Raw genomic sequence first — 18,501 nt, 5'->3', positions numbered from 1 at the left:
GAACACCGCAGGACAGCTCCGCTCCGTGCCTCCCGGCGGGGGGGCCGCGGTTACAGCACCGGCCTAAGCTTCGGGGGGCCGCTGGCTGAGGGGCTCCCCTCCCAAGCTCTCCTCAGCCTCTCCCCTCTGCAGTGAGAGAGGACAAGGCGGCTCTGCCAGGGGCCACTCGCTCAGAGCACGGTTTAGCGTTGTCTGGACTCGGGTCATCCCCTGTCACCTACAGCTGCTCATCCCCGCTCCCCGAAGGCCGCTGCCCCGGCGGTTGTGCGACTCCACGGCTTTGTGGAGCAGCCACACCCCGACACCGGCCCAGCTCATGGGGGAGAGAGGGTGGGAGCAGCGGAAGTGCTTTGGGGATTGTTCGGTTCCAGGTGGGTTTTTTTCTGTTTGAATTAACATCACAGACAACTCTGTTAACAGTTGGGCTTGGGCAGCGGGGGGAACCCCCCCCCCCCCCAGCATGGAGAGGAAAACAACCGCTGGGGAAAAGGGGAAGAACAACAAGAATGACTCAAACCAAGCTGCTGAGGGACTAGTAACATGTACCCATGCTCTGAGTTGAGAGCACAACCTTCCCCTAACCATAGAAGGACCTGGGATTGCCTCACTAGACTAAAATTACGTCTGCAAGCAGCTCCCCTTCCTCTCCTCACTCGGCTCTCTATTTGCAGCTTTCACATCAGAATTCTTCCCTATCTTGTACTGCTTGTAAGAGGAGAAATTAAAACTTTTCAGTCTTCTAGGAGTATTATCTAGGACTGCTCAAGTAGTTAGTTGCAGCCATAATGTCAATTCATCAGACGCCAACCTCACTTAACCTGCTATCAAGCACATGAAACTTGACATATTTGGGTTTACATTGCCAAGATATATTGAGTTCTTTGCAGGCACTACAGACAGCAGTACAAGTATGACTTCACTGTCACTGGTTACAGCCTTTGCAGTACAGTAACTAAGCTCTTAGGCCATTTTGCACTGGTGCTATTAGTATTCACTTGATTAGGACTGTATGGGCCACAGAACAGGTTGTCAATTAATGAAAGTATTGCTTCAATTTGGCAGTTCAATTTTAAACCACTAATGAAGTTGCGGGAGAGATTTCAATAAAGATAGCAGGATAGTTAGGAGAAATATTAGAGTGAGTCTCAAGTTAACTCATTTAGTAAGCACATTTAGACTATGTTGAGCCTGCCTGGTGGTTTGCAGAAGACAGCAACAGAGAACAGAACTAGCTAAATTTAGTTGTTCTTATTCTGCTATGTTCTCTAGCCATTTTTTGCACATTTTGCTTCTCAGTCTGCTTTCAGTGTGGCAAAGGACAATGTATTCAGCATGTAGTTAACTTCTTCTGAGTAAGCCTGAACTGTAGTTTAACCCTTATAAAAAAAAAACATAGCTGGAGGGTCTCAGAAGGACTTGCAAGAAAATCCAGAGAAACAGCACAGATATTGGCGGGGGGGGGGGGGAATAAAAAAAGAGAAAAATAGGGAAATAAAAAATTGTTCTTACTTGCAGTTTAACTGTTCCAGCAATAACCATGTATTTAGAAGATTTAGCAAATAAAGTTAGATGGGCTAGTAAGCAAGCAGAGGATTGCCAGAAATACTGTTGAGCAGCAATATTTAAATATACACATGCCGTGCTATGCAACGGGTTAAGGGACAAGAACTGTTTTTTTAAAAGGAGAGTCTCAGACTAAAAAAATTCAGATTTGCTTTTAATTGCTACAAGAAAGGAACAAAAAAGGAGGACCTGCATGAGCCAGAATCAACAAAAGGTTAATTAATCAAGAAAGGTAAGAGTCACCACAATTTTTGCTGTGAAAAAGCTTATTCATACTTTGTCAGATAAATTCTCTGCTTTCCTAGCCAGTTTACAGCCTAGTCTGTCTTAAATCTAGGCATCCAGTAGATTACCCAAACAGATAGAGCTTTCTCCTCCCATTTTGTCAATGACTCTCTTTTCCATTGTATCCCTCCTCCCCCCATTATTTCATTTCTGAAATACTCTTGCCTAGTGACCACAAGCAACATTTGTGATGTCTAATTCAAAGGCCAGTAGCTTTAATCTGTCAGTCTTCTTGAGCAATCTTCCCATCACAGGAAACACCCAAAATATGGCAATTTTGTCAGTAAACTTAGCAAATTGCTTAGATGTCCTTGAGTAAGGCAATGACACCCTAAACTACATTACAAATTCTTGAAAGTATTCTTTATGATGTTGAGAAAATCTCTGGAATTGTGAAATCTGTGGAAACTATGACTCTTTAGCCAGAGAATCATAAAGATATATTAGTAAATAGGAAGTGATTTAAAAGATTCATTGTCTTTGGCAAGACTATCACTGTTGATTCAGCTGTGGTTTTCAATGGCAAAGACTGGGATTTTCAAGCTCAAGCCTTAAGTCAAAGGGAATCAAGTCTTTTAAAAATAGTGAAAACAGAACTTAATGTGAACATATCTTGATTATTCCTCATACTAGTTAATTCAGACTTATTTTGCCAACAATCACGACTATTGGAAGAGTTCATTTAATAAGCAGTAAGAAACCCCAAAAGCAAAATTAGTTTCATTCAACACTTCTCAGAGAACTGAAAAAGTCTGAAATAGGGTATCTGCCTTTTTTTCTGGGCAGCTGTTTCCCAAGAGGTGCTAAGCTAAGTAAGGTAACAGAGCTCAAATCGTAAACAGATTGCTACAGTAGTCAGGGTGCTGATGGTAACTGAAGATGTTAGAAGACACCATATAAAAGATATTTACTGTGGATTCTTAAAAAAAAAACCCAAAAACAGTAGCACTTAACATTAAAGCAATCCTCTCCAGTCTGCAAAACTAGATACTCGAAACTGGCTGCAATTGCTTAATGACAATGCATTTGGTGTAAGCAATATCCACACAACAGACTTCTAGAATATAGCCTGCACACCAAATCACCTAACACACATCCTCCCACATCAGGGCACAGATCAGAGAACTGTCACATCAAGGTGCTGAACATTACTTAAGCTCCCATGCAGCATTGTCCCTCTTCTCCCCAGCTCCAGGAGTCCACACCTGGTGGTGCAGCTTCTGAGCAGGTCATAGATGTGTTGTGCAGGTGCATCTACTACAAGGGCTCCCAGAGCCTCAGATAAGCAGTAGCACCAGGCTGCTTTTCAGTGAGGTCCGACTTTGTCAATATCCAAGATGAGGCCAGAGGGTGAGTATGTGAGAGCCTGGTTTGTTTCTGCTCCTTTCACTTCCACTTGTTGAGGATACTGCCCCAGCCTAAGCAGACCGAGTCTTCCAAGGTGGAGGCAAAGGCCAAGGCACTGAGAACCAAGAAGGCTCTTGAAAACATCCATAGTTTCAAGAAGGTCTGCACATTTCCCACTTGTGGGAGGCCCAAGACTCAACCCAGTGGCTGCAAAGGCAGCCCAGGAACCCCTGCAAGAGCTTTATATCCTTTCATGAGGTTCCCTTTGATCATAGAATCAACCATGAAGAAGAGAAAAGATAACACCCTGATTTTCATCATTGATGGCAAGACCAAGGCAAACAAAGGACCTACAGGCTTTCAGGAAATTGCACAATATTGCCATAGGCAAGGTCACACATTGGTTAAGTCTGAAGTCTAGTCTGAAGACTTATAGCTGGCTGGCCTAGCGTCCTAGTTGAGACACTTGATCCACAAAGGGGCTTGGGTATCAAAATGTCTAATTTACTGTATCTGCTTAACAAATTTTACAGTATTCAGACTGAGCATTTAGGATCTCCCTTAAGACTGGAGGAAAATCAGAGGCTATTAGAAGATACAGCTCAGGATAAGTCCCATCAAAGTCAGCATATCAAGACAGAAGCTCCCTGTAAGAAGGTCCTGGGGGCACTAAAAGGCCTTAGTGGCCCCGACCAGCCTCAGCTGGGGTCTTAACCCCACCAACCACAGGTCCATTTAAGTCAGGCTGCTGGGCTGTGTCAGAACCTGGTTACCCTTATTGGGCCGCATCCTGACCTTGTGTTGCTGATTTGCTTTTCTGGCTTGACCTCAGACCTGTCTCATCACTACAGACTTGCCTGCTGACAGAGACTCTTGCCTGAGGCTGCACCTGGCCTGCCCTCCTCCCTCACTGGAGGCAATGGGACAGACCAGCTGGGCTCTGCCCTTCCAACCCCTGCCCTGGGGAACATTCCCTGTGAGAAATGATTTTAACACCGAACAAGTAGTCAAACACAAGAATGATTTAGTGATCTGCTCAAAACATTTTTTCATGGCATGGAATTCTCCCAAATACAGTAAACATTGCAAATTCCAGATTATTGGATACAACTACCCAGCAGCTATGTTGTAAAAGAAAAAATCAGTAGTTATGACCATAACATTAGATCTTAATTCTGATGCAGAATTTTAAAAGCTACTTCCTGCTGCTGCACTCCCAGTCCGCTCCAGAGCCTACTAACCTTTTAGGCTATGAAGATATCACTGAAGTCCTAGACAAGTGCAGAATCAGAATTGTCTGTGTTTTGAAGGTTATCTACAGAAAGGCACTTTTGAGGCCTCTCCCATAGTTATACGCCAGTCATTGATCTTAGCTCTCATAATCCAGACCCAGATTCCTCCTTGTGTACTATAAAACAATGAAACATTAATTATTACACTAGGTGGAAAATTTTTAAGAACAGGAAGGCAACTTATGGTATACTAGTAAACATATTATGCTCTTATTTGTATTAACTGCCATTATTAAAAGGCTGTAACTTCTTTCAGTTTGGGTGACCTGGAGCTATAAAGCCACCAGCTGAGAGTTAAGATAGAAGTGTGTGTGTCATTGCAAGACATCAATTAGTCATAAAAATAATCAGAGTAACTGACTTCTCTTTAAGGGAAAATTGAAAACCTCACTCTGGATCCTGCTCACCTGTCAAAACTTGACTTTCATTTCCCTCTTAAACCTCACACTATGACAGGAGGAAAGTTTTCTATAATTTGACCTGTATTCTTTTCAGCCTTCTGGGAAAAAAATAATCCCCCCATTTTGTAATCTTGAAAAAGAGATTGTCCCACATTATGAAAAATAGTTCATTATATATTTGAGGGATAGTTTGACCTCCCCATTCTGGCACTAGCTTTATAGTGAGTGCTAAGGAATGGACAGGCACTCAAGAGGCACTCCTGGGACAGGATTTGTTCACTATGCCAAACTTAATTTTTAATGGAGGAATTTGACTAGAAGGTATGATGCTTAGTGCTTTACCTCCCACAATTCCCAGAGTTATTACTCCACTGTTATTGCTTAAAAGAATGAAAGAAAAAATGTGACTAAGAAACAGAAAGAAATGCATTTTCTGTTTTGTTCCTTTTTATTTCTAGTGCAAAACGCTAGAGGTAAGAATTTCATTCCTTTAGCAACAGCTCTCAAAGGCTTCTATTTCAGTTAGTTCTTATATTTTTAAAAATGTACCTGCAGTAGCTGCTGGGTGTTTTCAGTCCTTGTCAGCTACCTGGTTGAGTCGATTCTGCTGCTTGTTCAGCTTAATCCAGAGTAAAATGCATGGTGTGAGGCAGGCAGGATACTTCAGTTCTAACACAAAGCAGAGCAATCCACACTGCATTTTAGTTACTATCATAAAAACTAGGTTATGACAGAAATTATACCTGACAAATATTCTCTGGAGCAACACACAAAAATCCTCAAAGTTACCCAACAACAAAAAACCATGTTCTGACTTTGTATAATAGCATAGTTCACTAACATTTTAAAGAAAGACTTCTAATTTTTTAACTTTAACTTCTTCCGTCTTAACCTTTCAGCAACAGTTTTCTATACAAGGCAAAAAAAGAATTCCATAAACTAGACATAACAGAATATTAAGGGAAGGTGAATGAAGCTATAACAACTTTAGCACATGAGCCTTCCATCAGGAATTCATGCAAAAAAAAAAAAAACCCGCAAATTATGCAAATGGCTCTATTTGAGAAAATAAAACAAGTTAGACCCAATTGCCTTCCAGTGCAAAAAATAAAAACTTTTCAAAATTACTGTTGTGAGAAATTAATTTCAGATAGAAAAGGAAGTTTACCTACATATTCTGAAATAAAGGTAGAAACAGAATGAATCTCATCTACAGCTGTAATCAGCTCAGTTTAATTTTTAATCAGTCATTAAAAATACCATTTAATAAGAACTCATCCCTTTTAAACAGGTTAATAAAAAATTAAGCTTAGCGGGAAGTTCAGCATGCTTCATTGTACTCAAAAATACAATGTTTCATGTTTTATATAATAGTTTTATTATCAAATGGCAAGAGACATTTAGTAATGATATCATGTGGGTATCACAAATTCCAAAAGCTGAACAGGTCACCTAACAGCTTAAAATCCCTTGCAATTAAAAAACAAAGCTACATCTTCCTGATTTCCCGGTTTGTTTCATGGCAGCCACTGTTCTACGGTCAAAGTGTTATGGCTATCTCTTGGATCACTTGCTGGATTCCCTAAAGGAAAGAATAGGCTAGTACAGTATTCCACAGCACAGTGCTTTGTTGCCTTTTTCACAAGGCCTTCCTTGCTCTTCACAACCCTCAGAAGTAGTCCTCATGGGGTAGGAAACCGCCTGAGGCCGTTGGCAGCTGAAGATAAACACAGAAGGGACAGGTTAAAAAAGCCGCTAATGTTTTGCAAAAGGAAAGAACCTTATTTTCAACATTTCTAAGGTCTTAAGGCTTTTAGCCACTGTGATGGGAACCCAGCCTATGGCTGAAACACAACAGGTTTTTCAGTAACATAGCCTGATCCCATCTACACAGTGAAATGTAACTCAGTGAAAATGTCAAGCGATAGCATGATTCACATCAAATTGAAACACACTTCAGTTCCTTCTTTAGTGTCAAGGTTCCACCAAAATATTGGCTTTATATAGCATAGAAGGGATTTTACAACAGCATCTGTTATTGACCAGAAATTAAGACAAATTTTGAGAAAAGTCACTGGACAAAAAGTAGTAGGTAATTTATTCTGAGAGTTCACCTGCATGAAAAATTAACTATGCAGAAAAGTAGGCTGTAAATCTACAGCAACTTCACACTCAGTAGTCCAGGGGACACTTGCTCACAACAGCTAAATTCACACTCAAATTTCCTATGGAATAAATCCCCTGGGTAGATGGCCTCTGAGATTAGAACTGCAGCAATAAAAATAATCACTGTTCAGTTTTAAATGCCAATAAAGTACACTTTTAGAGTAAATTCTAAACAACAAAATTGCTGAAGTTAAATGATCTTACAATAAACTTGCAAACAGAAGTGATATGAACTCCTTTATCTACCTAGCAAAAAATACCACTTACTGTGGAGCCCCGATTTAAATAAAAGACAAGTAGTGGATCAATAATATTTACTATATATTTACATGTAATACTGTGATGAAATGAAGGAGTCAATTAGCATTATGTTACAAAATGAACAAAACCCTTTAAAGGTACCAGTACCTTTCACATTATCACATTTATGGAACTGTTCTCTTACATCTCAATGATCTATCATATGATGAGTTAACATGAGGATACAAAGAAATAAACCCTTGAATTGGAACATACACAAATGTGTCAACTCCCGTTTCAGCAAGATACTTCAGGGGAACCAACTTAAAACATATAAGCAGCACTGGTTTCAGTAGGATAAAACTTAAATGCACACCCCAGTTCCTTGCTGATCAGGGCCTCATTTTATGGGATTCCACTGACAACACAACAAACTACAGCAGTTATAAGCATACAAAGGGAGGTATCATATACCTTATTGAGTGAATATATATACTTCTACTTAAAGGTGAATCATAGCTGATTGCCCATTGCCAGTTACTGACTTAACAGACAATGGAATCATCCTTTTGATTTTATATACACTGACACAAGAGCCTTCTGTTACGTGATGCTTTGAACATTATTTGGAATCAGCTCTTTAATAAAGAACTGCACCAATTTGTGTACCTGACATTTCTTCTAGCTAATCGAGCTGCAATGGAAAATTTTATATTCTTTATATATTGCTTGAGAAATGGTAATATTACACTGCTTAAAGTTAAAAATTTCTAAATCACTTGAGAACTGAAAGTTTTATATAATCATATGATCATTTTCTTAATTTTTTTCTTAAATGGGCAGGATAAATCTATGCAAGCAAAATATTGGCAAAATAATCAACATTAAAAAATTAAAATTAGAACTTCAAAATCATCAGCCAGCCACAATAAAAATTCTAACCTGCTCTCTCCCTTCTAATATCCTCTCCCAGAATAAAACTTTACTGAGGACAAGAGGAAATGATGTGACACTTCACCTTTGTTAATCCAGTTAGTAAAGTAGATGTAGGTTCAAGTATTTAAATCCACACAGCACTAATAAATAGAAGTAAACAATCAGGATAAGAATATCATTGTAGTTAAAGTACTGCAAAAAACCTTTGTTTGAGTGAGCACCGTTATTATATTATGCTATTATTTTGGAACTCCTAAAGGCAAAAAAAGAAGAGAAATTTTGTTGATGAGAAATGTACTTAGACCGAATCACATGCAAGCCTACAGAGAATGTTACAAAACTGGACTGAATAATTAAGGGGCTTTTTCCTGCAAGTTTTTGAAAGCATTATCTGTAGTTTATGTCTACATTACTATTTTTGCTCTGCATGTAATCAGAGCAAAATGTTACATCTGTGTTTCCACTTCCCTCATCCTGAGGGCCACCCCCACCCCCTGCCCGCCAAAGTAAGAGAGATGGTTTGGTTACAAAACTATATGCAGTACATTTCGGAACACAGTTCCTTCTATTTTAGGCCACATATTCATTTAAAGACATTCTTATCAATCACAAGCCTCCCCTTTAATTGCTTAAGATCCAATAGAAAAGCAAATATACAAATATCAGAAGTGCTGATCCTGAGATGAAGTATGGGAAATTCTGGTCCTGTTTGATCCTTATTCAAACTTCTGTTTCAATTTCTTCTGGAAGACAGCTGGTAGGATGGAGAGGATGGCTAGAATCATGAGAACAAAAACAGAGTTCCAGGAAACAGCTTCCCCTGCTGTTGTAAGTTGGTACAGCGTTGTTCCTGCCTTAATGGCTACAAAGGACGGTGGTGCCACACCTGGAGTGGAGAATTAGAAGGGTAGGAGGGCAAAGGAAGAAAAAACAGCTTGTTAGGGTAAAAAAAAAACAGGAAAAAAATCATAGATCAGTCATCCAACTTTTAACACCAAAAATTTCAGACGTTGTTGCCTTGTACTTTTTTTTTTTTAAGAGGGATGTAAATATAAAATTCAAAGACAAAAAAAATTATCAAAAGAACTGTTTATATGCCATTTTAAATATTTTTAACACCAACTCAAACACAGAAGACTAAGAAATTAATCTCTACTCTTTAGCTCTGCAGATTTCAAGTTGTCTCTCTACAAACAGATTTAAGTTTATAAAAGAAAGATATGGGTTGTTTCCTAAGCAGATTAGAAAGTATTTGCAAAAATATGCCCATTACAAAACTAAAGTGTTTAGCACTACATTAGTTAAATTATTAATTCACTCCTAGGAAGATATATTATGATGAACAAAATGGAGTGGGAAGGGGAGAAACAATCCTTCAGCTCAAAGTCACATACATCCTCACACAATTATGCTGAGCTGAAAATAGGAGCTTATGTAAGTTCACAGAAGTATTATAGTCATGGAGTGGAACAAAAAGTTAGTAAGAAAGTGTTCATATAATGTATGTTTCCTTAAGCAAGTAATTAGCCTGGGCTCATTACTTCTCATCCAGTACATCAGATAGTCCTGACTACTAAAATCTTTTGATGCTATAAGCGCCACACATCGAAAATACAATATTCTTGTGTAATCTTTCAACTGGCCAGTAGGTGGTGATCTCCGCTGAACAACGCATACAGAGAGACACTAATAACAACCCTTCTGACTACCCCCAAACTGCAGTTCACCAACCAGAATTCTTACCTAGAAAAGTGCCAATGAAAAAAACTTTCAATGGCACATTAATTACAGGAGATGTTATATTGATAAACCAATTGGGAAGAAAAGGTGTTATTCTCAAAAATATTATGTAGTTAATGAGGTGTTCTCTGTGTCGTTCAACCTGCCAAAACAAAACAAAACAAAAAAATCAGTAAAAAAATCCCTGCCTTGAAAATACACAATGATTTTACTACTAGAGGTTTGTTGGGGGGTGGGGAGGGCGGTGGAAGGTGTATCTTTTGCAGAAATTTACAAGTTGCAAACATAAAAATCAGTTAAACAATGAGTGACTCCAGGAAGAGTCATCAGTGAATCACCTGTCAAATAGTACTGAAGGTAGTCTGGAAATACCAGTCTGCGGTAGGAGCACGGTGATGATGTGTCTGAATCAGCCAACTTAAACAGCAAACAAGCAATTCAGCACAGCAACAGGCCTAACTAACTTTAGCACAGCAACCTCTGCCTGTCTAACTGTAGCCCAATCAACACTGCCAGCTTATCATCCTCACTCTAAAGCTTTTGCAGGAACTAGCAATGAATTTTGTTTCTCAACCCATTCTGTCCTAACTCATGATCAAACTTGAAACACAGCTGTATTCTTCACTTGGAAATTCACCCAGGTGATGGCTCTGAAGCTCATCAGGTGGCTGCTGCCAGCACCGTTGCAAAACCTATCTAGCCATATATTAGAACACCTAGCATCAACATTTACCCAGGAGCAACCACAATAGCCCCAACTTTATTGACAGTCCTAATTATATTCTCAAGTCTAGCCCAGCTCCTTACACTAGTACTACAAAGTCTCTTCTCCTTCCAGCCTGGCTTTAGCACATCAGCCCTTTCAAAGAAGAACTGTAACCCCAAACCAAGCTGTAAGCATAGCAAAGCATCCACCATTTCTGGCCTATCCTGGCAGACCTTCACTAAGCCTAAGCCTAAACATGGTCATCTGGCCCCAGCTGAAACCAAACCTGGTCTGACTGCAATTCCATCTGAAACCTCATGTAGCAACTCACCCCAGCCACAGTCCTGTTTTTTCCCCCCAACTTTAGCTTCAACTGCAACACTAAAGTCAGTAGTCCTACTGTCATTCAATAATACCATTGTGGGGGTTTTTTAATCTTAATGAAGGACAAATATTTAAACATTGATTAATCCTGTATATAAAATGTCTTAGCCCTCAAAATGCAAGCATGATACAGTCCAATTAACCTGGAAACAGTGAGATATGAGCTGCACATGCCATTACATAATTTTAAACCACATATCCAGTTCTGCTAATGGAAATAGTAACCATTTGCCACTCAGAATAGCCTCAAGATTATACTGCAATGTTAAGATTTACTTGGGTCGAGAGTCAAAATACTACTATGTTATTTAATAAGGTCACTTGTGCAGGACAGCTCCACATCTTACCTAATGAGGAACAAATTTAAAGTATTTTTGCGATTCAAAAATCTTGAACAGAATACATAGTTAGTTGTGCTTCATAATTGCCAGAAAAAGAAATCTGTTTGAACATGTTTCAGAGTATCAAAGCAAGAGACATGAGGTCAAAGAGTAATCACACTATGATTTTGTATTGCAAAAATCTTGAACTTCATCTGAGAATTAACACTTGCTGAAACTAATGTTACCAGACACTGTAAGAGAAAGCTTCTAAATGCTCCAACTACAATAACATCTTCAGATTAAGGTTTTGCAATCAGACATAGTGCTATGGGTTTTCCTCCCCTATAAAAAACACAAACCCCACCTTCATTAGTTTTGATGCGTAGAGAGCTATTACTTTAAATTGAAACTGGAGAGGTTTCCCATTGACATTGGCTAAACCAGGGGGGATTATCAGTTGCAAACTCTTCCTAGGTAAAAACAGCTTCCTCCCCAAAAATACTATAAAACCAGGAAAACCCCCCCCCCCCCCCGTTTAAAAACACCCAGAGAAAGTAATTACACAGTATCAAAAAGGAGCCAGAATCCTTTGTTTGTAATTAGATACATGAGCACAAGACCCCCTAGTTTTCCATGCTATTCCACTACACATTTTCTATCATAAATTTCAGCATCTCTAGAAACCTTACCTGTTCTGACCATTTTACTGCTTTTTCTGTTAAGTATCTGTACACAACAGGACGTCCCACTAGGTATGAAAGCATATAGCAGAATGAAGCTCCAAGTCCTGAGCACTGAAAAAAACCCAAAAAGACCAAAAAAACCAACCAAACAAATGAGCAGAAACTCTACTTCATCTTAGCCTTATATCCCTATTAACTACTCTGGCTAGAAAGATCTTGCTTCTGTGTGGCCCTCCATTGAGGCTGAAGGGCTCTCCTTCAGCAGTATGTACACACTCCCTAAAAATGTTGTTGACCCAGGACAGTTCCTTTATTTCCAAGGCATTTAGATCAATCTTAACATTCAAAGTAGACAACGTTGATTATTTATCAGTTAATATTGAGTGCTTCTGCAGTTTTAAGATTTTGAACAGTGAAAGCTTTGCAAATAAGGAGCACAATGGCATTGAAGAGATTCAAACTTGAATTTCATCGACTGGCTGCTCCATACCTACTCAATTGTCTCATTCTTACGTAGTAAGGCTCATTGTGACTGCATCTTCTATACACAACATTTTTTGAAGCTTGTCAATAACATACATTTAATATCTTAAATTAAGTTTCTTGGGTATTTAAGGCATTTAAAAACAGATGTGTTTTGCAGTGCAATAATAAAAACGCAGTAATCATGTTCTGAAATTACAATCAGGTTCTGGTGGATGCTAGCCAAATTTAAAGTAAAGGAAACTGTGGCTGATTCACACTCAGGTCCCTCTTATTAAGAAAACTTTGAGAAACTGTTTAGTCTTTTGAATCATCACCAAATGCTACAGTGAATTTTGTGGGTAATACCATTCTCACAACAGAGCTGAATGAAAACTCATTCATTCCTCAGAAACTAAAGTATACCCCTACTTCACTCAGACTCTGATCATTTCAAACCGGAAGCTGTTCAGATGCTTCATTGTATTCCAAACAGTTTGTGAGGGGATATATTTCTACCTATTTTCCATACTTACCAGACAAACAAGAAACAAGGCCAGCGGGAAGGGGTAAAGAAACCCTGACAGGATACTGAGAAATATAGACCCAGGAATAGCAAATGTTTGCAAGCTGGATGCATCTTAGTTAAGAAAAAGAAACATTTTTAAAAAGCTACCCAATTCTGAATTTTATAAGCAGTCAGGATACATACTAAAATTTGTAAAAGCATAAATATAAATAGGCATATGCTCTAAAGATCCTTACTTCAAAATACATTTGCAAAGTAGCACAAGAAGCCCAAGCACAGAGAAACAAGGGGTAGATTCATCATTACACATAGAAAAATAAGTCACTAAATAAAAGTTGTACTACATTTTTCTCTTTATCTGTGCTACAATTGACACTGGGGATTTATTGTGACATTACAGGAAATGCATACTTCTGCTTTTACATTGTTGACTACAGATATACAGATTTCAGGTATTGCCTCTGAAAACAGAACTCTCCAAGCCCATACCTACTACGAGTTTCATGGAAGACTGACAGGTATGAAGGCAATTACGACTTCCTCACAAATAGGCATGCTGCATTCGCTAGATAACCAGGATACACAATCACTAATTTCAGTCAGAATTTTTCAAAAAGGCAAAAATTAAGTTTCTGCAGCATAAGAAAGCACACTGCTGAGCTTAAGGCTTGCTAGGCATACTTAAGACTATGATGTATTGCCCACAATCTGCACACTATTTTATCCGAGTTGAATTGACTGAAGTATCAAAAAGCAAACTAATCTTCCTTTATATTAAGTCCATTACAACCAGTACAGCTTTTTTTCTAAGCAAGTGTCAAGGTTCTGAGATAACTGTAACATACTTGTCAACTGATCACAGTCTATTGCTGACACAGTAAATGTCATCACATCAGCTGATATAGTAGTTCAATAAACAGGCAATTCTGTTCTACTACTTATTAATCTATAAACTCTAACATTTTAATTTTCTTCATAAATCTATTCTTTGTGAACTACACTTAAAAAGAATGAGCTAGAGGATAATTACTAATGGCACATTCAGCACTGATTTTTCTCCAAGTTATGAAAGCCTCCTGCATTAAACTATGAAACAGACCTCTTATACAGCTTTTTAAAGTTACTAACCTTTAGTTAAGTGTTCTAGTTAAGAGTGTGTTTAATGATTAATTAATATATTCAGCACTCAGGAAAAAAGTTAACACAGAACACAGGTAGCCTTTGCTTCTCCCTAGACAGAAAGTACTTCAGAAATTTAGTGCTCTCAAAGGAAATAGAGATTTGTTTTTTGAATGTAGGCACTGCAGAGATGAAAGAAGGCTCAAAATGCTTTCCTTGAGAAATGTTGTAAAATATCCTGTAAATTACTCATATATGGCACTTCTGAATGTTTCAAGGAAGAACAGTGCAGTAGTCTTAGTTTTCCTTCAGAATCAACAGCAATTTCTAACTGGCAATTCAGTTTGCAATTAAAAAAGTTAGTGTAACACTAAATGAGACCAAGTCTAATACCAAAGTTAAAAATCTGGTCCATAACAGACACAGTCAAGGTGAAGCTGCATGCAAATCCCCAACAACACTTACTACTATACATGCACACATCAATTTCCTTCTACTCAATCCTTTCTTACAGTCCAAAAAGCATACTGAAACACAGAAGAAATTTTTTTAGGTTCAGAGATTTTGGAATATTTGTGTCTATTTATAAACATACCTAGGTTATGTTAGCCTCCTTCAGCCATGATTGAGAATTTATAAGTTTGTATTTTTCATTTCTTTTTCAGAGAAATATAACTACATCTAAACTACCTTTTATATGAGAAAAAGGATACAAAACATACGTGGCAAAATAAGCCACTAATACTTGAACATAAAATGTGTCCTTATATTTGGACAGGACTTTTCCCAAGGCCTTTGCATCATCCATATCTCTGGGAACCTTTATACATTCTCTTTCTTCTCTGGGGAAAAAAAAAAAAAAGCAAGCCAGAATGGTGGTAAATATAATCAAACAGCATAGTAAAATTATTTACTGAATATATAGATAATTAGATACACCACACCACTAAACTACAACCTCAGCAAACAAACTATGATTATTGTTGTGATAATGTTCTCAGATGAACACTTAATATTTACAGTGTTTTGTATTAGAAAATCCTCAATTTTAGGTACTTGCAAACCATATTTTTTTATTCATTACAATAACCTGCTTCATTTCTAGGATTATTTTTTCTTCTTACCAAGTACCGATCAGAAAGAAATAATTACTCAAACCAAACCTTGGCAACTGAACAGCAGTCAACATTTCAGCCAAAACCAACTGTAACTGCCTCAACACTAGGGTCATAACATTTGAAGTGCAACAAGAGCAGCAGAGCTTTACCTCACAAACAAACAAAGCTTTAAGAGCAAAATCTCATGTCACACCTTAATCTGGTGCAACCCTGGGCAGCATAGTTGAGTGTCCTCTCTTCCTCTGTATCAGACTTAGTGATTGGACTGTTGCAAACTGAACTTGTTGAGCAACTTAATCAGACAGAAAATTAACTACTAAAAGAAAAAAAGAAAGTTGTCAGACAAGCAGGCTTCCATCTTGTCAAACTATCTACCTTCCCAACACGAGTACTAGATGCAACAAAAAGGAGGAAAAGGGAATGTGAAGCTTAGATATGAAGGAAGAAGGATGCCCCCTTTTGATAACAGCCTCCAGTTGTACCAGTGCACAAGGCATTTTAAAATAAACCTAGCCCTAACCAAGCACGTTTTGGCACTCAACTGAAGAAGGTTAAGAACACAGTGAGTTATCCTTGCTAACGTGACAGGGGATAACTTTTCAAAACATAGTATCTCAACTGTGCAACAGAATCCCTAGGTCAAGTACAACTCTGTTTACACAGATCCTACCAGTTAGTATTTCAATATTAAGCTTTGTGTCCTGACATTCTAGGTTATAAACTCAAATTCCCTTTTAAAAAAATAAGGTTATGTCTATTATTAACTCATGTCAGTTTAAAAATCACTTAACCCCACACAGGCTCCTCTACAATTTGATACTGAATGAAAAGCAAACAAATTAATCTTTCCTGACATACTTACTCACTAAGTTGTGGGAAATTTTTATATACTAGGAACATAAGGAAAGCAGCTGATAAGAAGATGGACACTAAAATAAGAAGTGACGTCCGAGCTGATCCACCTTCTGCCTGAGCTTTCCCTGAAATTAAACAAAAACAAAGTTAAATAACCAAACTAAAACAACAACAAAAAGAAAACCCTCACATCTTATAACAGATTTCAAACTTATACTTTAAGGAAATGTTAAGTGAACATTTCTCTGTGAACATAATCTTGCCACCAATGCTTTCAATAACATATACAACACATTGCTCACATTCCCTGAAAGCTATCAAACAAATCTGAGGTTCTTACACTGGCAAACATCCTACAGAAGTCAACTTCTATGATCTGTAATATTTTAAGCCTCAATTAATAAAGAAATTTGTAAAGAGAAAAAAGAGCAAAACGAAGCAAGTCATACATATTTTTTCCTTTTTGACAGAAATCTTCTGCCAGTCTAGTTAACTAGAGGTTTAACTCAAAGTTAAAACTTCAGTATGTACAATGCAACTTTAAAACATGCTCATTAACGGATTTTTTTCTTTTTTCTCCTAAGAAAGAACACCAGGCACAGCCACCAGCCAGTTAGGTGAGACACACTCATCAGGAGAAAACATATGTAAACACAAACACACACAAGCCTGAGATATGAAGATTACAGTTCTCAGACTTGGGATTACACAAATTTTACACTCATATAAAAAGACTTCTCTTGAATACATCCATGTAAGTTTTTATTAGCCTTTAATTTCTTGTGTAAAGGATGTAATGGTAATATAATAAGTGACACACTTATATTTTAGGTCTCTTCTATACTTTAGATTTTTACCAATATGACTATATATATGCAATACACTGATTAGCACAAGTACAGCTATACACACAAAGAATTTTAAACAGAAAAATAAACAGTAAGAAGTCTCTGCATCCACACTGGAGTGTGTATGCGTGCACCTATCAAAACACTCTCTCTCCTCAGACACTGCTAGGCTAGCACAGCTTCACAGCGAGCGTCAGTCTTGGTCACCTGAAGAACACAAAAAACGCCACGGCTGTATTTTCATTCGTAGGTGCTGGTGGCATGACTACAATGCCAACGCACAACATTCAAGCGGGTCGCACTGCCACCTCACTGTTGTGAAACACAGCGAAAGGATGATGAAACCCACGGATGAAACAGAGCCGACTGGACGAGCTGGCAATTTTAGTCGCTTTAATGTTTTTCACTTTGAGGTCAGCGTGATCCCACAGGTGTGCACTGGCTCTGCTAAGGCCGAAGGCAGCATCCCCATAGCAGTCACAAGCACGAATAACTCACCCGTGGCTATTTTAATAACATCTTCTTCAGAGAGGAACAGAAAATTAAAAAAAAAAAAAAAAAAGAAACAAAACCAGCAAGGGAAAAAAAAACTCAGAGGACGAAAAAGGAAAATACAGCCAACTGCACTTTCTGCCACTGCCCCTTTTTGCACTACAGCCGTACCGCCGGTGGAACAACACACCCGCACACGAAACCCACGCGCGCTTCCTCATTGCCGTGTGTGTGGAACGGGGCTGCTGCTCCATTTCGACCCCCGGCCCTGCCGCGGGTAGCGGCTGACAGGCCCCGCGAGACGGGAGCCCGCCTCACCGCCCCCACCCCGGCCCCGCTGAGGCGGCCGCGCTGCCGCTCTCCCGCCCAACCGACCGGCGCAGTCGGTGAACCGTTTTGAGGAAGAGGTCTCGCGCTCCCGCCGCCCCAGCCCCCGGCACCTTCTAGAAGCTGCCGCTGGTGCCTGGCGCTCTCCGCCGCCGCTTGGCAAGGCCCGCGCTCCGCCGCCCTCCGCTGCGCCATGACTCCGCGTTCCTCCGGGGCCCGCCGGCCGGCGAATCGGGGTCAAGGCAGGCCTCGCCGGCACCGAGAACGGCGGGAAGGAGGCGGGGCCGGCCGCTCCTCCTCACCCCACCGGGTCGCGGTCGCGCTCCCGCCCCCGCCGCCGCACGACGCATGCGCTGCTGCGGCCTGCCGCTTTTCTGAGGGGCATTACGGGCTTGCGCTTCTGCGCCGTGGTATACGGGAGCACGTGTCGGGCTTCACGTCGTGAAATGCGGCGGTGGGTTAGTGACGGTAAATACGGTAACGCCTCCTCTCTGGGACCGTCCGTATGGGGATATACGGTAATCGGGAGTGCGCTCAATAGGGGTGAATACGGTGCGGGGCGCCCCCTCAGCGCGGCGGGGCGGTGGCGCCCCAGCCCGGCCTCCTCGGCCCCGGCTGGACGTAAAGGCCGATCGTGCCTGCGGGCAGCAGGATAAACCCGTCTGCGGGCCTGGTGTGCCTCGGT

At 39.7% G+C, this 18,501-nt stretch overlaps 1 protein-coding gene across 1 annotated transcript; it reads right to left on the bottom strand.

Annotated features, from left to right (window-relative positions):
* Positions 1-6,249: 6,249 nt before the first annotated feature.
* On the bottom strand, positions 6,250-18,011 carry TMEM41B (transmembrane protein 41B). The gene is made up of 7 exons (XM_010563919.1): positions 17,930-18,011; positions 16,157-16,274; positions 14,890-15,018; positions 13,065-13,158; positions 12,073-12,177; positions 9,974-10,112; positions 6,250-9,116 (listed from the first exon to the last, which is right to left on the bottom strand). The coding sequence occupies exons 1-7, from the start codon at positions 18,009-18,011 to the stop codon at positions 8,947-8,949; spliced, it is 837 nt and encodes a 278-aa protein (XP_010562221.1). The 3' UTR covers positions 6,250-8,946.
* Between the last annotated feature and the right edge of the window lie 490 nt (positions 18,012-18,501).

The sequence above is a fragment of the Haliaeetus leucocephalus genome, unplaced genomic scaffold, assembly GCF_000737465.1.
Source record: "Haliaeetus leucocephalus isolate CR32 unplaced genomic scaffold, Haliaeetus_leucocephalus-4.0 Scaffold173, whole genome shotgun sequence".
NCBI classification, from domain to species: Eukaryota; Metazoa; Chordata; class Aves; order Accipitriformes; family Accipitridae; genus Haliaeetus; species Haliaeetus leucocephalus.
Note: the sequence above shows the minus strand (reverse complement) of the source record. Positions and strands in the feature narration are given on the sequence as shown.